General features: G+C 43.3%; 1 protein-coding gene across 1 annotated transcript in view; it reads right to left on the bottom strand.

The window, feature by feature from the left end:
* Positions 1 to 20,403, bottom strand: part of RCOR1 (REST corepressor 1) — a 115,634-nt gene extending 95,231 nt beyond the window's left edge. Inside the window, exons 1-2 of the mRNA XM_068991313.1 lie at positions 20,097 to 20,403; positions 19,953 to 20,012 (exon numbers count right to left, since the gene is read on the bottom strand). Coding sequence (XP_068847414.1) covers positions 19,953 to 20,012; positions 20,097 to 20,403 — 367 coding nt within the window. The remainder of the gene's footprint in view (positions 1 to 19,952; positions 20,013 to 20,096) is intronic.
* Between the last annotated feature and the right edge of the window lie 857 nt (positions 20,404 to 21,260).

Genomic DNA, 21,260 nt, shown 5'->3' with positions numbered 1-21,260 from the left:
GTGCAGTCTGTTCAGAGTGCCCAGCAGTGTCTGGCACATAGTACATGCTCATTTACGAGTTTCTGAATAAGTGGTCTTCTCTACCTTCCATTAATTCATTCTCACAAGCTCTCCTCATCACAATAACCAATGATCTTTCCAAACTGCAACTACATTCACAGCACTCTGTGGCTCAAAGTTCTCTAGTCTTTGAACTTCACTGATGGTCCAGTGGTTAAAAATCCACCTTCCAAGGTAGGGGACGTGGGTTCATCCTTAGCTAGGGAACTAAGACTCCACATGCCTCAGCGCAACTAAGCCCACCAGCCCAGCACAACTACTAAGCCCCCATATCGCAACTAGACTGGCCCGAGCACCACAATGGAGAGCCTGCATGTGGCAACTAAGACCTAACACTGCCATAAATAAATAAATACAACACTTTTTAGAAAAAGAAGTTATGAAATGAATTTTTAAAAACATACATGGTCAACACCTGTGACACAGTATTATTTCACAAAAATATTACACTACTGCCTCCACAACACAAACGTTAGGAGGATTATTTTTAAGAGAAATAAGTCTTAAATGATTATTAAAGCTCATTTAATTTTGCACAGCAAAGGGAACCACTGAAAAAAACAAAAGGACAACCTATAGAACGGGAGAAAATACTTGCAAATGATGCAACCAACAAGGGGCTAATGTCCAAAATATACAAACAGCTCATATAACTCAGTATCAGAAAAACCCCAAACCCAAACAACCCAATCAAAAAATGGGCAGAAGACCTGAAGAGACATTTTTCCAAAGAAGAAATACAGACGGCCAACAGACACACGAAAAGAGGCTTAACATCACTAATTATTAAAGAAATGCAAATCAGAACCACAGTGAGGTAACTCCTCACACCAGTCAGAATGACCATCATCAAAAAGTCTACAAATAACAAATGCTGGAGAAGATGAAGAGAAAAGGGAACCCTGGAACATTGCTGGTGGGAATGTAAACTGGTACAGCCACTATGGAGAACGGTATACTGCTCCTGCTGCTAAGTCGCGTCAGTCGTGTCTGACTCTGTGAGACCCCATAGATGGCAGCCCACCATCTGGGATTCTCCAGGCAAGAACACTGGAGTGGGTTGCCATTTCCTTCTCCAATGCATGAAAGTGAAGTCCTTCAGTCATGTCCGACTCCTAGCGACCCCACGGACTGCAGCCCACCAGGCTCCGCCGTCCATGGGATTTTCCAGGCAAGAGTACTGGAGTGAGTTGCCGAACAGTATGGAGGATCCTTAAAAAACTAAAAATAAAACTATCATATGATCCAGCAATTCCACTTCTGAGTATATATATAAAAAAAAAAACAACCACAAAACACTAATTCAAAAAGATAAATGAAAAAAAAAAATGCACGCCAATGGTCACAGCAGCACTATCTGGTACAACAGCCAACACATGAAAGTAACTCAAGTGCCCGACAAAAGACAGTATGATTAACAAGATGTGATACACACACACACACACAAGAACGTGAGTCATAAAAAAAGAATGAAATATTGCCATTTGTGGCAATGTGGATAGACCTAGAATAATATTATGCTGAGTGAAATAAATTAGACAAACTATTATACTGCTTACACGTGGAACCTGAAAAATAAAATAAATGAATGTATATGCAAAACAGAAACAGACTCACAGATACAGAAAACAAGCTTACGGTTACCAAAGGGAAGAGAGAAGAGGGGAAGGGACAGTGAGGGGTATGGAATTAACAGATATAAAATACCATATATAAAATAGATAAACAACAAGAATTTACAGCACAGCTCAGGGAGCTATATCCATTGTCTTATAATAACTTATAATGGAGTATAATGTGTAAAAACACTGAATCACTATGCTGCACATTCAAAACTAACACAATATTGTAAACCAACTCTAAGTAAAATAAAATAGGTAATTTCCTGGTAGCCTAGTGATTAGGACTCCACGCTTTCATTGTTATGGCCCAGGTCCAGCCTTTGGCTGGGGAACTGAGATCTTGCAAGCCACACGATGCAACCAAAAACAAATAAATAATAAAATACAATAAAAACATTTAAATGACATTTAAAATAAATTCGAAATGGGGAATGACTGCTAATAAGTACAGGGTTTCTTTGGAGGTGAGGAAAACAGAATCAGACAGTGGTAATGGTTGCACAACTCTGTAAATACACTGAAAATTGCCAAGTTGTACACTTTAAGAGAGTAAACTTTATGGATGTCAATTATATCTTAGTAAAGTTATTATTTAAAAATTAAATAAGCTCCTCAGCTTAGCACACACAGCCTCAGTGTTCTGTCATATGCTGCCTCTACGGTCAGATCAAACTTCCTCAAAAACATCACATCTCTCAGTCCTGGAGAGCTCCCCTTCGTCTACCCTTCCAGACCGTCCTCAGGATCACCTGGGGAAAGCCTTCCCCTCCACACCGATCCCCCCCACGCCCGTCCCTAGAGCACAGGCCCGCCTGTCTCACACAGCGCCCACGCCCGTCCCTAGAGCACAGGCCCGCCTGTCTCACACAGCGCCCACCGCACCCCAGGCGAGGTGCTTTATGACTGCTGGACCAGGAAGCATCCAAAAGTCTAACACGCAACTTCACCTTCTATAATGTGGAAAGCGAATTTACTAAACTTTAGCCAAAAAAAAAAGTGTTTTTATTTATTTGGCTAAAGATGGCTGCCAGACAATACAGGACTCAATAATATTTCTATTGCTTTCTACATGTTCAAATTCTCCATAAGCAAAAAAGCAACTCATCAATGTTTAGGAAAACTATACAAGTGTAAAATCCTGTAACAGAGGGAAAAATTAGTGTTTTTAGACCACCAGAAGTAAAAGCAGTCCATCATTTTTTCACACGAGTTCCTTAAAATAGTACAAAAGTACTATGGGTAAAAAGCTAGACAATATATGTCAGAGCGGAATTATGTTCCTGAAAAGCTAAAACTAGAAAACACCTAATTACATCTCATCCTGCTTTTTCCAGAGCGTAATTCCAATTTCATACATGTTCTTAAATTGTTTTTTTTCCTTCACAATTAAACACAGTCCACCAATGAATGTGTCCAACTGAGGTAAAAGCTGCATGTTTTTAGCCTGTCTCATCTGCACCAAACTTTCTAGAACTTACACTTCAAATCACTGGTATTAACACTTCACTGGTATTAACACTTTCACTTTGCCACTGCTACTTGATCACATGAGACAGAAAGTGTGATTTAAAACTTTTTTACAGCAATAGAACTCTTGTTTTTAAAATTATCTAGAAACTTAAAATGCAAAACTAAATAAAAGCTCAGTTATTCCAGTTCAGACCCTGTTAGCAGGCGAGGGCCTGCATGCCCACCCCCAGCCTCTCTGCTCCACCAACCGCTGTACAAAACGGCAATGCCATGGAAGCTGGCCCGCTGCCACACAAGCAGAACACCAGCAGGGCTCAGAATGAGAGTTCATCAGTTATACAAAACCCTAATGCAGTTCAGGAGTGTCAATACATGGTATATGAAAGTGGCAGATGTTCAAAATCTAGAAGACATCAAGCTGAAAATGACTAGGAAACAATGAAAATTCTATAAGAAGGGCTTCAAAAGGAAATACCAATTTTATTACAAATACTCGTTTTTTTCACATCCCAGCAAGATGGTTCCTCTGTCCATGGGATTTTTGTGGGCTACAGTCCATGGGGTCACAAAAGAGTCAGACACAACTGAGTGTCTAAGCACAGCAAAATGGAGATCTTACACAGTCTAAGAAGGAGATATTTCCTAAATTACACTTTTCAAAGAGAATTTCTCCAAAAAAAAAATTAGTTCCTAACTAGGGCTAATAATGTTTAAAGCTAATTTTTAATAGTTTTAATTTATACTAATAATTTATAAAGAATAGTGAACTAAAAAAAAAAACTATTCTGCTTTGGAAAATTCTGGGCTAGAATCATCCGATTTCAATGAGTAAGCAGTTAGTCTGAGCACTTTGTCATGGGCACTAAAATGAATAGTGGCTATATAAAAACGTGAAATTTTAATATCCTGGTTTCTAAAAGCATTTACAGAAGGCTTCCATGAACGTAAGACTCAAAAGTTTAAAAGCTATAACACACCAAAGCAATCTTCAGAAAAAAACAACAAAACTGAGGGTATAATGTTCCCCAATTTCAAACCATATTACAAAGCGAAAGTCATCAAAACAGTATGCTACTGGACCCAAAAAAGACACACAGAAAAATGGAACAGAATATAGAGCCCAGAAATAAGCCTACATTTATTCAGTCAATTAATCCATGACAAAGGAGACAAGACTATCCAATAGGGAAAAGACAGCCTCTTCAATAAATGGTGCTGGAAAAATTGGACAGCAGCATGCAAAAGAATCAAACTGGACTACTTTCTCACACCATATACAAAAATAAACTCAAAAAGGATTAAAGACTTTAATTTAAGACCTGAAACCATACAACTCCTAGAAGGAAACATAGGCAGTCCATCTGGTTACTAGAAGGGATGGGGTGGGAGTGGTTGTGAAACAGAGGATGGGGAAAAAGAGATACAAATCTTCAGTTTGTAAAAACAAACCTCCAGTTATGGGGATGTAACAGACAGCCTAAGGTGTATGGTCAATAATACTGTGACAGCCCTGTATGGGGACAGATGGTTACCAGACTTACACTGGTGATCATTTCATAATACATGCAAAAGTCAAATCATTATGCAGTCTACCTGAAACTAACATAGCACTGTACATTAACTATACAACAATTTTTTTAAAAGCCCTAACAGCTTTAAGAAGAAATGAAATAGATTAAGAATAACAGACAACATATAAATGTATACTAATATTTTCTTCAAAAAACGAAATGAAACCAATTCTTCTACTTTTCTTTTTAAAAAAACCTAGACTTCTGTTTCCAGCCAAGGTGGGGTGAACCAGATTTATCCTATCATTATAAACAACTAAGGGCTTCCCTGATAGCTCAGTGGGTAAAGAATCTGCCTGCAATGCTGGAGACCCTGGTTTGATTCCTGGGTCGGGAAGATCCCCTGGAGAAGGGAAAGGCTACCCACTCCAGTATTCTGGCCTGGAGAATTCCATGGACTGTATAGTTCATGGGGTCGCAAAGAGTCAGACACGACTGAGCAACTTTCACTTTCACTTCACTTTCACTATAAACAACTAAAGACCAGTCAAATCTACAAAGCGACAGTCTTCAAGACAGTGGACATCAAGCAGCAGAGTACACTGAGCCCTGAGAGACAGGAAACAAGACAGGGTCAATTCCACAACTGCCCCAGCCACTGCCTAGTGAGCGCTGCCAGCTGGCAGCACAGGGAGGAAGAGCCCAAGGAAGCCAAGCAGTTTCCCCAAGTTTAGGAAGCAAGCTGAGGCCAAGGAAGCCAGGGCAGCTTGAGTTTGCAGGGCAGGATTCCAGAAGGGGAGTGCCTCACCGAACTCCAGAGAGCTCCTTGAGGACTCAGCACAGTACTGATCAGCACACGTCTGTAAAGAAAATACTTGAGGTTTCTGATTGGGTAGAGCACACAGAATGAAAAATAATTAGCCCTGGGCTACGTGGCTCTGATCCCACCTAACAAAGCAAGATGTGCAATGAACAAACCATTTCTAAGGAATTTAACCATGTTCTAGAACAAACCTCAAGAATATTTATAGAACTGTAAAGATATCCAGCATCCATCAAAATAAAATTCATAATGTCTAGCATCTAAACAAAAATTACCAAACAAGCAAAGAAACGGGAAAAGACAACTCATAATGAGGGAAAAAAAATCAATCAACTGATACCAACTCAGAAATGAGACAGATAAGAGAATTACTAGACAAGAGCATTAGAACAATTATAAAGTGTTTAAATGTGTTTGAGAAGTTGGAGCAAAGGATGAGTATGCTCAGGAGAGATATGAAACCTAACATTTTCAAACAAGGGTAACCCTTCACATTGCTGATGTTTTAAGTTCTACGTTTCTCTTCAATATAGTCACACATCTTGATTATCCTTTTGGTTTAACTAGGTGTTATACAACCATCCCCCTACCATCACATAAAAAGCTTTCAATTACTATTTGCTTTCTTAAGAAGCCTTATTTTGAATACCTTAACAGCAATATTTTAACAAATACTCCATTAGAGGAATTCCATATGCAACCATCACATTCCAGTATCACATTTCACTATGCACCTTGATTAGAGGCAGAACCTCTGAACGAATTATAAAAATTAAAAAGAACAAGCTTTCACTCCTAAAATTCTCTGGCTTCGTGCTGTCCAACAGCATGGAAAATATCCCACTCTGTGCAGTCTGACACAGCAGCCAGGAGCCACGTGCTTGAAATGATGTGGTTAGTGTGACAGAACTGCATTTTCAGTTTGATTTTATTTTAATAAATTTAAATAATTATAGATTACTAGTGGCTACGTTACTGGACAGCACAGCTTAAAACAATTTAAAAGAAAATCTGGATTGAAATTTTCAGAAAGATTTAACATTTTCAAATTAACAGTTTTATAGTTTTAAACTTCATAGTTTAATATTAATTTTTAAATTAGTAAACATTATAAAATCATAAACACAGGAAAACCCCTATTTTCAAGACTTGGCTCAAAGAACCACTTCACCTACAACTTCTTCCTGGTTTCTTCAATCACTAAGCCCCAAGTAAGGAGACCCCCACCCCACTATGCTGCCAGCGCCCTCTGTCATCAGCAATGTGCAGGGGGAGGGGGAGGGGGAGGGGGAAGGAACCACTTAATAGACTTGAGATTTTCTCTTGGGGTGAGGGAAACATTCTGGAACTAGACGGTGTGGTGGGAGCTGCACAACAACGTAAGTGTCCTAAACGCCACTAAATTACTGACTTCACAACGGTTAACCTGGGGATGCCTTGGCAACCCAACGCTTAGGACTCTGTGCTCTCACTGCTCAGGGCCCAGGTCTGATTCCTAGTCTGGGGACGAAGATCCCACAAGCAGTGCAGTGTGGCCAAATAAATTAAAAAATTTTTAAAGGGTTAATTTTATGTTATATGAAAGTGAAAGCGTTTTAGTCACTCAGTTCAGTTCAGTCACTCAGTCCTGTCCGACTCTTTGTGACCCCATGAATCGCAGCACGCCAGGCCTCCTTGTCCATCACCAACTCCCGGAGTTCACTCAGACTCACGTCCATCGAGTCCGTGATGCCATCCAGCCATCTCATCCTCTGTCATCCCCTTCTCCTCCTGCCCCCAATCCCTCCCAGCATCAGAGTCTTTTCCAATGAGTCAACTCTTCGCATGAGGCGGCCTAAGTACTGGAGTTTCAGCTTTAGTCACTCAGTTATGTCCAACTCCTTGGGACCCCATGGCCTGTAGCCCACCAGGCTCCTCTGTCCATGGGGATGCTCCAGGCAAGAATACTGGAGTAGGTAGCTATTTCCTTCTCCAGGGGATCTTCCTGACCCAGGAATCAAACCCAGGTCTCCTACACAGCAGGCAGATTCCTTGCCATCTGAGTCACCAGCGAAGCCCCATGTTATATGAAATTCACCTTGGAAAAAAAAATTGTAAGAATGTATCTAAGATGTGTATCTCTAACTCATACAAATTCATTATTAAGAAAGCACCTAAAACAGGGAACACCAGGTTTTTAATGCAACTTTAAAGCTCACTTATTCCCTTAGGTTTCCATTTTTTAAGTAAACTTGGTTCTTAATTATCAACTGTCCACTACAAAATGCCTATTCGAGCAAAGTCAATCAGTGCACACAAGTGCTCTTATTAAATGCAGAACCACATTCGACTATGTCAAGTGAGAAAGATAAACCTTTAGATATTTAAACAGAACTGGCGGCTCAGAACACTCAGAAAGCAGAAGTGCATGACACCACGAAGACTTCATGGGACCACCTGAGATCAGACTAGCCAAGTCTTACCCTACCCGTCTTACCATCCTGCTCCCGCACGTGCACGCTAAGTCTGAAAGCAGACAAGTCCCAAGCCCAGAAGCTTCTGTGCCAGTAAAACAGGATGTGCAGCCTTCAGTAAGTGTGTGTGTATATGTGTGAAATAGCACAGAAATACCCTGAGTTCAAGTGAATGGAATGTTCAACCAATCCCAAAATTTTAATGAACCTTTTCAGACGTAAAGATGGCCATCAGGGAGTCTTTCCTGGTCGCTAGCTGAAGCTGCTCAAGAAGGACAAGCACAGCCAAGCTCCGGGGCAGAGGCTCACCAGGGCCCCGCGGTGAAAACACAAGGCAAGCCTTGGTTTCTGGGCAGACAGAAGCTAGTCCTCAGTTAACCTTATGATCAAACCAACCATGGCAAACCTCACATTTAAGTCAACCAGAATAGAACTTACAATTTTCTGTAAGTATACTCTGGTCTTTGAAAAACAGAACACAATTCACTAATAACACTAAGAAATACATACATTGGGGTTTTTTCAGGGGAAGAGAGGCAGAGTTAGTTTGGTTTTCATTTTTTTGATGGGGAAGGAGATTGGGAATAATATACAAGGAAGGAGAATTAGTTGCTGAACAATACTAACCAGATAGTTGTACAGGTGAAACCAATGGCTTTTAAAAATACTTAGATATTTTAGTGTGTGTATCTTTTCACACTTTATTCAAGACATGGTTCTTAAACTCATTCCACAGCTCAAGTTCAATGTGAACCTGCAGAAAAACATATGGGGAGGGGGGAAAATAGACATTTAAATGTTATACTCTCATCTGTTAAGCTAAAAGGTAACCAACATAACACGGTCCTTTGTGACCTTAAGTCATCCAATCACAAAAAATCACTCCCCTCAAAAAACAACTATATTTTACACTCTGAAAATGACTATTTCAACATACGTGCAAGAGTAAAGCAACTCATTCCAACTCGCCTCAGTCAACCAAGCCAGACACCTCCCACTTCATTTGTGCTTTCATTGAGAAGAAGAGGAAGAATGCAACTGGGCACGAATCAGGCTATGGCCACCCTACACAAAAATCTCCACAATACCTGGGACCACATGCAAACAACTAAGCAATTGATCCAATAAAGCGCTGCTCTAAGTGGTTTTTTTTTAAGAGAGGATTTCTGGCTAAGTCTACCTGAAATACACTAGATTGCAGTCTGACTGCAACTTATCTTAGTGGTATCCTGGTGTTTTTCCTTCCTTAGCAATAAACAAAATAATGATGCTTCTGACAACAGATGGCATCTTAGAATGGGTTACCTTGGGCAAGTTACTAGGGTGAACCATAACAGTAAACCTCTCTGTGCCTCTGTTTCCTCATATGGAAAATGGTGATAACAACTTTATCTGATGTGATTGTTGTGATTGTCATGTTAAATTATTAATGAAGTATTCAAACCAGTCTGCATATAGCAAACTCTACACTAACCTGGCACTGACATTATTCCTTCAAGGGTTTTCTGTTGTGATGACAAGTGGCACCACACCACTCATCCACTCCCTCAAAATCAGTGACAAAACCGTAAGACAGCTGAATTGGGTTTTAGTCCATAGCACGTTCACCTTTTACAGAAAAACAACTGACCATCACAGAAAGTAAAGTTATGACTTTAACCTCTAACTCAGTTCAGTTCAGTCACTCAGTCATGTCCGACTCTTTGCAACCCCATGAACAGCAGCACGCCAGGACTCCCTGTCCATCACCAACTCCCAGAGTTCACCCAAACTCATGTCCATTGAGTCGGTGATGCCATCCCTCCATCTCATCCTCGTCGTCCCCTTCTCCTCCTGCCCCCAATCTTTCCCAGCATCAGGGTCTTTTCAAACAAGTCAGCTCTTTGCATCAGGTGGCCAAAGTATTGGAATTTCATCTTCAACATCAGTCCTACCAATGAACATCCAGGACTGATCTCCTTTAGAATGGACTGGTTGGATCTCCTTGCAGTCCAAGGGACTCTCAACAGTCTTCAACACCACAGTTCAAAAGCATCAATTCTTCGGCACTCAGCTTTCTTGGCAATGGCACCCCACTCCAGTAATCTTGCCTGGAAACTCCCATGGACGGAAGAGCCTGGTGGGCTGCAGTCCATGGGGTCGCTAAGAGTCGGACACGACTGAGCGACTTCACTTTCACTTTCATGCATTGGTGAAGGAAATGGCAACCCACTCCAGTGTTCTTGCCTGGGGAATCCCAGGGACGGGGGAGCCTGGTGGGCTGCCTTCTGTGGGGTCACACAGGGTCGGACACGACTGAAGCGACGCAGCAGCAGCAGCAGCTTTCTTTATAGTCCAACTCTCACATCCATACATGACCACAGGAAAAACCATAGCCTTGACTAGACGGACCTTAGTTGGCAAAGTAATGTCTCTGCTTTTGAATATGCTGTCTAGGTTGCTCATAACTTTCCATCCAAGGAGTAAGCGTCTTTTAATTTCATGGCTGCCGTCACCATCTGCAGTGATTTTCGAGCCCAAAAACATAAAGCCATCAACTGTTTCCACTGTTTCCCCATTTATTTGCCATGAAGTGATGGGACCGGATGCCATGATCTTCGTTTTCTGAACGTTGAGCTTTAAGCCAAATTTTTCACTCTCTTTTTTCACTTTCATAAGAGCCTCTTTAGTTCTTCACTTTCTGCCATAAGGGTGGTGTCATCTGCATATCTGAGGTTATTGATATTTCTCCCAGCAATCTTGATTCCAGCTTGTGCTTCTTCCAGCCCAGCGTTTCTCATGATGTACTCTGCACAGAAGTTAAATAAGCAGGGTGACCATATACAGCCTTGACGTATTCCTTTTCCTATTTGGAACCAGTCTGCTGTTCCAAGTCCAGTTCTAACTGTTGCTTCCTGACCTGCATATGGGTTTCTCAAGAGGCAAGTCAGGTGGTCTGGTATTCCTATCTCCTTCAAAATTTTCCACAGTTTATTGTGATCCACACAGTCAAAGGCTTTGGCATAGTCAATAAAGCAGAAATAGATGTTTTTCTGGAACTCTCTTGCTTTTTCCAATGATCCAGTGGATGTTGGTAATTTGATCTCTGGTTCCTCTGCCTTTTCTAAAACCAGCTTGAACATCTGGAATTTCATGGTTCACGTATTGCTGAAGCCTGGCTTGGAGAATTTTGAGCATTACTTTACTAGTGTGTGAGATGAGTGCAACTATGAGGTAGTTTGAGAATTCTTTGGCATTGCCTTACTTTGGAATTGGAATGAAAACTGACCTTTTTCAGTCCTGTGGCCACTGTTGAGTTTTCCAAATTTGCTGGCATACTGAGTGCAGCACTTTCACAGCATCATCTTTCAGGATTTGAAACAGCTCAACTGGAATTCCATCACCTCCACTAGCTTTGTTCATAGTGATGCTGCTTAAGGCCCACTTGACTTCACAAGTCACTATGAACAAAGCTATTATGCTGTTAAAACTAGATGTTGAACAGAAATTAAATCAGAGCTTTTCAAGTCATCCAGCACTGCAATTTAGGTCAATTGGTTAGTAATTAGTACACCGAATTAACTGAAGAAAGTTGCAACGTAACAAAAAAAAGATGTATCAAATTCTCAGTGACAATCATCTTAGAAACCAGGAGTCCTAGTGACAACTGGTAAGGAGCTATGTACCAAGTCCAGTCTCTGACCAGAAATATATCCAACCAGGGATATGTTTTTACTGCTTCCTGAAAAGAAATTCCATCAACTCCCATACTAGAGAGGAAAACTACAACAAAAACTTTACAACTCTACAACCCTAAGAAAGGATCGGTATCCAAATATACAAAGAGCACACACAAATCAGTAAGAAAAAGAACACCCTACAGAAAAACAGCAAAAGAAGTATACACAGAAGGAAACCAAGTAGCTGCAAAAACACATAAAAGCACACTTGACCTCACCAGCCATTAGAAAGATGCCAACACAGACGACAGAAAGACAGCACTGCAAGAAGTCAACAAGCCCAACACCTGTGAAAACTGAATGAAGGAAAGGAATTTTCTGTGCCTGTTACAGGAATATGCACAAAGAATTCCATTTACCAAAATACTCTGACAATAACAAAACATACCACTTTTCATACATAAGTATATACTCAAGGACAAAAACAGGCATAAGCATTCTGATGACCTTGAGAGCCTGCCACTCAGATTTCCCTTCAAGAGAGAAAGAGCTGGGAGGAGTGTAATTAGCTGACAGTCCCAGCTGCCCAGCACCTTCACGGTCCCCTGCAGCACGCTGCTTGCTAACTCCAGGCCAACGACAGAATACAGCCAGTTTTCTAGAGAAGGCCTGGTCCTGCCCAACACAGGCTAACAAACCGCCTTCGCTCAGGCTGCACTGCAGTCTCAGGCTCCTAGATCTCGCCATCCATCACCCTTCCTTCTGTTTTCCTTCACAGGTATCACATCTGCATCCACCCTGAAGGCTCTGCTGCCTCACCTTCTTCCCTCCTGCGGTCTCAGGCATTTACATCTATGAAACTCCTGCACAAGAGTTTCATGTCTATCGAATCGGTGATGCCAGCCAACCATCTCAACCTCTGTCATCCCCTTTTCCTCCTGCCCTCAATCTTTCCCAACATCAGGGTCTTTTTCCAGTAAGTTGGCTCTACGCATCAGCTGGTCAAAGTATTGGCGCTTCAGCATCAGTCTTTCCAAAGGATATTCAGGGATGATTTCCTTTAGGATTGACTGGTTTGATCTCCTTGCAGTCCAAGGGACTCTCAAGAGTCTTCTCTAGCACCACAGTTCACAAGCATCAATTCTTCCACATTCAGCCTTATGATTCAACTCTCACATCTGTACATGATTACTGGGAAAACCATAGCTTTGACTATACGGACCTTTGTGAGCAAAGTGATGTCTCTGCTTTTTAATATGCTGTCTAGGAGAAGGAAATGGCAACCCACTCCAGTGTTCTTGCCTGAAGAATCCCAGGGATGGTGGAGCCTGGTGGGCTGCCATCTGTGGGGTCGCACAGAGTCAGACATAACTGAAGCGACTTAGCAGCAGCAGGTTTGTCATAGCTTTTCTTCCAAGGAGTAAGTATGTTTTAATTTTATGGCTGCAGTGACTGCTCACAGTGATTTGGGCACCCAAAAGAAAATCTGTCACTGCTTCCACTTTTTCCCCTTCCATTTGCCATTAAGTGGTGGGACCAGATGCCATGATCTTAGTTTTTTTTAATGTTGAATTTCAAACTAGCTTTTTCTCTCTGCTCTTTCACCCTCATCAAGAGGCTCCTTAGTTCCTCTTCACTTTCTGCCATTAGAGTTTTATCATCGGCATATCTGAGGTTGTTGATATTACTCCTGGCAGTCTTGATTCCAGCTCGTGAGTTATCCAGCCCAGTATTTCACATGATGCACTCTGCACATAAGTTAAATAAGCAGGGTGACAATATACAGCCCTTGTCATAATCCTGTTCCAGTTTTGAACCAGTCAGTCATTCCATGTCCAGTTCTAACTGTTGCTTCTTGACCTACATACACATTTCATAAGAGACAGGTAAAATGGTCTTGTATTCCCACCCATAAGAATTTTCCAATTTGTTGTGATCCACACAGTCAAAGGCTTTAGCATAGTCAATGAAGTAGAAAAAAATGTTTTTTTGGAAATCCCTTGCTTTCTCCATGATCCAAAGACTGCTGGCAACTTGATCTCTGGTTCCTCTGCCTCTTTGAAAGCCAGCTTATACATCTGGAAGTTCTCAGATCATGTGCTGCAGAAGCCTAACTTGAAGGATTTTGAGCATTGCTTTGCTAGCATTGAGCACAACTGTACGGAAGTTTGAACATTCTTTGGCATTGCCCTTCTTTGGGATTGGAATGAAAATTGACCTTTTCCAATCCTAAGTTTTCCAAATTTGCTGACATATTAAGTGCAGCACTTTAACAGCATCATCTTTTAAGATTTTAAATAGCTCAGCTGGAATCCCGTCACCTCCACTACCTTTATCTAAAATTATGCACATGTTATTGTACCCAGAAACAAGGCTTTAAAACGATAAAATTTGGTGTCACACGCCTCAAACCTACCTGGAGATGCTTTTAATGACTGAAAGACAAATACAAGTCACTTTGTCTCTGCAGGCCTTACCTTCCTCATCTAGAACACAGGAAGGCTGCATTGAGTGGACACTACAATTTTCTCTCTCATTGCTCTGAGGGAGAGAAAATCCAGAAACTTCAAAGAATTATGTCTAGCATGCAATTTTTACATGATCCTCATATTAAATAAAGAATATGACTAACTTAAACAAAAAAAAAGAAACAACAAAATTTGACTAATTTGGAAAAAAGTAGGCGTTTTAGGGCTTACTATCAACATTTCACTTAAAGGACATTTTAATTTTACTTAAAAATATTTATCTCAAACATTTTATCAAAACACTTTTGGTCACATTAAACCATTCTATTTTATACTCTGTTTTTTAAAAAATCAACAATAAAAAATATAAAACTCAACCAGAAGATATGTGTATTAGTAAAATTTCCAGAACACAAAACAGAAACAGTTAAATTACAACCCTTATCCCTGATCAATCCTAGGTCACACGTATTTTCCATACTCGCTATTTGAGGCTGTAGAGGTGACTCAGCCCAATCACTGAGCCAGCACTCAATCCGCATTCCTGCCTCAGTTGGGCCTTTACTGCTGCTCCAGAGACTCCCTCTATGGCAAGGTTTTTCCAGCTCTCCGTTTTAATGTAAATACCAACAGAACACATCCTCCTTAGCAAAGATCACTGTTTTCCATCAGAGTTAAGGGGACAAACAGAAGCCTTATTTCTTACTTTAACATTATGCATGGAACCTCTAAAGAAAGGCTCAGAAGAAAATGAGGGCTAAATTATAAATTAAGTATAACAATCAACATAGCAGAGAGTAAAATATAAAAAGTAAAATAAACTGGGGAAGAATACAGTAATTTGGATAGACTTTGATGTTTCATTTCCAAAGACTAAGATTTTTTTCCAATTAAACTGCCCTATAGAACTTTATAACACTAAAGAAACTAGCTTTCCTAGAGTAAGCCTAGGGAAAAGAAAAGAAAAAGAAGAAGGAAAAGAAAAAAGAATAAGCCTAGGGCTTCCCTGGTGGCTCAGTGGTAAAGAATCCACCTGCCATTGGAGGAGACACAGGTTCGGTCTCTGATCTGGGAAGATCCCACATGCTGCAGAGCAACTAAGTCGGTGCAGCACGACTACAGAGCCATGCATGCTCTCAAGCTAGGAGGAGCGACTACGGAACCCACACGCCTCAGCTACTGAAGCCCGCATGCCCTAGAGCCCATGCTGCTCGACAAGAGAGCAGCCTCCATTCACAGCAAGTAGAGAAAAGCCCAGGCAGCAACGAAGGCCCAGATAGCCTAAACAAATTAATAAAATTGTTTTTAAAAAAGAAAAGAGTAAGCTTACATTTCTTCAGTACCAATGACTTTCAACACTGCTTTTAAAACAACTCTGCTCTGATGAGCCTCTACCAACTAACCTTTGGATCACACCCAAGGAAGTACTCCTCACCCAAGGAAGTACAGCAGCAGCAGAACCTCACTTTGACATTAACTCTCAAAGACAAGGACTTGAGAATTGAGAGTAAAAACTCCCTGACTCAGAATGTAATTAATGTGTGCTTCACTTTGGCCCAGGGATGGACTCAAGGTCCATACTACCCTGAAACTTGATCTGAACAGGGTTATCTATTCCCTCTGGATCTCACTGTACTTTTCTGCTATAAAAATGTTTTGGACTAGTTCTCTCTCCCAGCAAAGGGTATTTACCTAAATTGCAGCAGGTCCATGTAACTTCAAAGCAATCATCTTCAAGTATCTCTGAATGCATAATTCGCATTCAAATCTACGGCTTTATTATAATCCAGCCTTACCTTTGCAGTAAAGCAGGCAACGCAAGGACCACTACTTGGCAACTTCAAAGTCCTTCGAACGATAACTAAAGTAAGACAGCAGAAGATGTTTGCTTAGCATTTGCTGAGTGCCAGGCACTGCACTGGACATTTTACGTGTATTAACTCAGTTAATTTCTTTTCTTGAGGAAGAAGTTCCATTACCTCTACTTCACAGATGAAAGCAAAAATAAAGAAACCTGCCCAGGGCCGAAATATAATTGTCAAGAGGCATTGTCAAGATCTGAACTTGGGTTGATGGTTCTCACAACCCAAGCTCACAGTCTGCTCTATGTTGCTTCTGAAAGAAGCCTGAAATTAAAAAGATGACTGTAACTGACATAATCACAGGCCACAGTGAGGAAAGAACCTGATTCACAATGCAGGAAACAGAGGCTCCTGAGATAAAATGACCAGCTTGACCCTTTTAAACCACCTTCTTAATCACAGAGACAAGGCACTAGACCTCCCGAGAGACAGCTTTAGGCACCTCCTACTGCACTGCATCACAAAGGGGTCACGCACAGGACTTCTCATTACCCTCACCTCTCATCTGGGTAAACATTGCCTCCAAGTGTGCCTCCACCATGACTTCACCATAACTTATGAATTTTTGGGTATCTATAAAATTTATTTTTACAATGAAACTAAAGCAAAGCAAATAATGTGTTCGAAGAGGAAGACAGAATCACCACCAAGAAGAAATGAAAAGCAGGTAAAGACACTCTGTTCAGGAAAATTATTCTACATTTTATTAATATAAGTCAACTCTGAAAGTGACAGTTGAACCAATGACAACCACAAATTTTCTAATCTGATTAAATATATTGGATTCAATGTTCCAAATACAGGTTGCATGTTTAAAGAGCCATTACCTCAAAAAAATTTACCATTAACACTTCCTCTTCTGTAAGAGCCTTAATTTTACTATTAGTGAACTGTGATCACTAACTCCGATAGAAGTTGACAATAACAACACATGCTTCAGAAAACAATGAACTTGAGTCAATCTTAAAATCCTGCCACTGTGTTCCTCTAGTTAGAAGACAACAAAGAGGAAGAGTACCAAACAAGGGATCAAAGAAACACAGAGGCTACCGCTTCTTCCTCTGCACATTTACCGGTAAGACCATGGAATTACTTACGTTTTTGTATAGAAGAACACTACTAGTTTCAAAATAAATTATGTTTTGCAAATGCAAGAAATAACTGACCAGAGGTAGGCTAGCATAAGCACTCTTCCCTCTTATTTACTGTGTGTTTATTAAATTCTAAAAGAAACCAAAGCCAACTCAGTATACGATAAGGCATAGAGTATGAAATAGAGTATGGACAGTCTGGACCCCACACAGGAACAAAGACAAAGTTAAATATATGAAACTGCATTCTGGTCTTTGTTTTTAAACCTACCTGATAAAACTTGTTCACCATTATAAACAAAGATGTTATTTTAACTACCAAGTTCTGATCCAGTGGTCCAGTTTAGGTCGTAATTAGGTAATAAGACATGAATCAGCATTTTAGGACAACTGCTCCGTCCACTTTGTTCACCATGTGTGAGGGATGACACAAATGCATCTTTCCTGGACTATACAGGGAATTTCAAGAGGATCTAGTTTCAACCATTTGTTTTTAAAGCTAAATAGGGTCAACTTGGGAGACTGTGGGTAAACAAAACCTGACCTTAAAAAAAAAAAAATCAACATTCTTCCACTCATACATCTTTACAGAGATAGGTTTTTCTGTTTTTTTTTTTTTAAAGTGGCTTTCTGGTGAGTTTCACATTCACTAGTTTGTTCAAATGGTGGTTAAAATAAATAAATAAATAAATATGCATTCAAAACTCAGGAAGAGAAAAAGAAAAAGCAGTAACAAGCACAATCTCAATTCCATATTATTCCTAACTTGTACTCATGGAAAAAAACTAAGTCCAAAGACCTAAAAAAAAATTTGCTTGACATGAAACAAACCTGGTGTGTCATTTCTATTCCAAAATGGAAGTCTTCCCTTCCCGTAGATTTTAAGTTAAATGAGAACACATCTTTTAAATAAATAAGTAGTAAAAAGTAAAGTCCTACAATTTCCAGCCATGCCTAGGCATCTGTCCCACTGCTCAGAACAGCAAAACAAGGCTTCAAATTATTTCACACCAGTTAGATTCCTTTCCAGATTAAAACAAACACAAAATAGGAAATGTTAAAGCCAAGAGCCAATCAACTGACAGTAAGACTATACAGCAAAACATTTGCAGTGTTTCACTGTTTAGAATGGCAGGTCTCTGACAAATTTATGCTTGCCCTTAGTCCATCAAAACTGCAAGGACAGCTCAAAATATGATCCTACTACATGTGCTGTTTCAAAGATAACAACTCCAAAGAAGTCTGCCTCATTCCTAACAACGCAGAGCTAGGCATCAACATTTAGAACAATATCAGAAATCTAACTCTTGCTGTTGCCATCAAATATGCACTTATCTTTAGTCAAAGCCAACATATTTAAACAAAGCTTTCAAATGAATGTAACCAAAATGTACCCCAAAACTGACCAACTTATTCAAAGATGTGTACAAGTTGATATTTTTTTTTTTAATATGTGGGGGAAACTTGGTGAAGAGCTTTGCTTTATGGTCTGTGTATTAAAACAAAGATGGACTTGACCTACAAAATGAAGATAGGGTCAACTGTAACCAAAAAACAGTATGCTTCCCCTGGTGGCCAACCGAGGAATGGAGAAGGCATGCACAGGGGAGAAAAAGCCTGGCCTGGGAGTCCCAATCTGTCGCTCTTATAAATGAGAAGTGACGACCAAAAAAGGAAGACGTGGGGGAAGGAGAAACTATAGGAAGACTAACAGAAGTTTAAAAGGAATCAAACCTGGGCGTCAGACTACAGATACTTTAAGAGATTTAAATCATCAACAGACCAAAACTGTAGAAGGCAAATGCGGGAAAGGTCATTTATTTCCAGAGAACCCAACAGCTCACTCAGGGATGCCTACGTATTTTCACTTCAAAGAACACCCAGAGTTTCATACCTTAATAACAGCTTAAGAGCAATCGCCTTTTTCAAGGGCTAGATCCTTGCAATTTTCTGCAGTCTTGTTTCCAAGGAAAAGCATTTATGCATTTATTCTCTCAAATAAACTCGTGGTGTAACCTACATAGAGAACCACCAGTTCTAAAGCCCTCCAACCAGGAGGACTGTTAACTCCAGTTCCACAAGGTTCTCTTTTGAATTTGATTTCTGAAATAAAACCCACGTCCTTTCAAACATTTTCCACGCCAACAATCTTTAAAGACAGTCTTATACGGAGACAAGCTAGAATCTCACTGACGAATTCCTTTGTCTGGTAGGATTTTTCTGGTACTTTGAATTTGCTTGCACACAGAAGCGCAGCAAGGGTAACAAATGTTCCAAGCAAGGGGGTTGGGATGCCTTGGAGGTGTTAGGCTAAAGCTTTCCGAGGGTTCTAACCTTTCACAACCTCTTCCTTTAAAACAAAAAAACAAACAACAACAAAAAAAGGAAATAACACACATATTTACAAATAGGTCCTACAAATCAAAGTGCCACCGGCAAGCCTCTCTTCCCCGGGCAGGCGCCCTCTGGGAAGCACACTTCTTCGACTAACTGGTTTTGGGGGGAATCTCAGGACGGGAGGGGAGTCCGGGGCAGGCAGGAGGCCGGGGGCCGGCAGGAGCGGGCACGCGGGGCAACCTTCCGCAGGGGAGAGGCGGGTCCGAGGCCGTCCCGAGCCCCGGGGCGCTCGCAGGAAGCTCAGTCTCCGGCGCGCGGCCACCCCCGCCCGGCCCCGGCGCGGCTCGCGCGGACCGGGGACGCCGGAACCCCGGGCCAGGTGGCCAGGTGTGGCCGGCGCGCCGCCGCCTCGCGTCCGACCCGCCCGGGCGACCCTCGGGCCTCCCCGGGGTGGGGGGCGGGGGGCCCGGCCGGCCGGCAGGACACACTGGCGCGAGCGTCTCCCCGCGGACGGCAGGACCCACACCCACAGAAAGAAAAGTTGTCCGAGGCCGTCCGCCCCCTCGGGTCCCCGGCCGGCCCGGGGCGCTACTCACCGGGGTCGAAGTCGGGCACCACCGCCTGGTACTGGGGTCCGACCCGCATGCCGCCGCCACCTGCGGGAAAAGCAGAGGGGGGCGGTCAGCGCGCCGACGGGCAGGCGGGCGGGCGCGGGGGCGGCGCGGGCGGCTGCCACCTACCGTGCTCCTCGTCGCTGGACGAGCCGGAGCTGCCTTCCTCCCAGGAGTTGCTGCTGCTGTTGCCATTGGGCGCCGCCGCCGCCGCCAAACTTTTATTCTGCCCATTATTGGGGGCGGCGGCGGCCGAGGCGGCGGCTGAGGCGGCGGAGGCGGCGGCGGCTGAGGAGCCGGCGGGGGCTGAGGAGCCGGCGGCGGCCGAGGCGGCGGCCGAAGCGGCGGCGGCGGCCGAGGCGGCCGCGCTGGACGCGTTGTTCCTCCCTCTCCGCTTCCCTGAGACCTCGGGGCCCTTCTCCACCATGGCCGGCATCGGCGGGGGGCCCGGGCCGGCGAAAGTGACGGGGGACCCCGCGGCTCCTGAGGAGGCGGGGGTGGGGGTGGGGGTGCGCTGGGCCGGGGGAGGGGGTGCGGGCGGGCGCGGCCGGAGCCTGCGGGCGCGAGTTGGGGCTGAGGCGGCCCTGGCGGGCGGAGCGCGGAGCCGCTTCAGAGCCCCCGGCGCCGAGCCCAGCGCAACTTTCGCTCTCCTCGCCGCCCGCACTTCACTGGCTCTAACTACTCCGGGAGCAGAGAGCGGGAGGGGAGGGGGGCGGGGCCTGGGCCAGCAGTGAGGTGAGTGGGGGGGTGGGGGGGAAGCCGCGCGCAGCCGAACCCGGCGCGGGGAGGGAGTGGCTCCGCCCCCCGCGCGCCCCATTGGATCTCGTGCGATTTGGACGGCGAGCGGCAGCCCGATTGGCTGCGGGCAGCCGTCCATCCGAGGGGCCGGGGCGGGAGAGCGGGGAGGGGGGTGGTACCAGGCTTCCGTTGGTCAGGTTGGGTTGACGCGTATCGCCCGCTGTACGTGGTTTGAGGTTTGCCGTCTCTCTACGCCCCATGATCCATCTCTCTAGGCAATAGCGAGGAGTTAGCCGCCCTCCCCGCCCCCTCCTTCTGCCGGCACCCCCCCGCCCCGCTTCCCCTGAGCGCACCCCACCCCCACCCCGCGGCCCCGGCCCCTGCGTTCCCCGGAGGGCTCCGCCGAGAGCCCCACCGATTTCCTGAAGGGAAACATGCTCGACGCGAGAGAGGAGACCGAAGGCGAGGTCGGGACTACTTTCCCCCTCGCGCGGAGGACTACCTCTCGCAGTTTGAATGGGTTCTTATACAAAGAAGGGAAACTAATTGGAAGAA

The sequence above is a fragment of the Capricornis sumatraensis genome, chromosome 19 (genome assembly GCF_032405125.1).
Source record: "Capricornis sumatraensis isolate serow.1 chromosome 19, serow.2, whole genome shotgun sequence".
NCBI classification, from domain to species: domain Eukaryota; kingdom Metazoa; phylum Chordata; class Mammalia; order Artiodactyla; family Bovidae; genus Capricornis; species Capricornis sumatraensis.
Note: the sequence above shows the minus strand (reverse complement) of the source record. Positions and strands in the feature narration are given on the sequence as shown.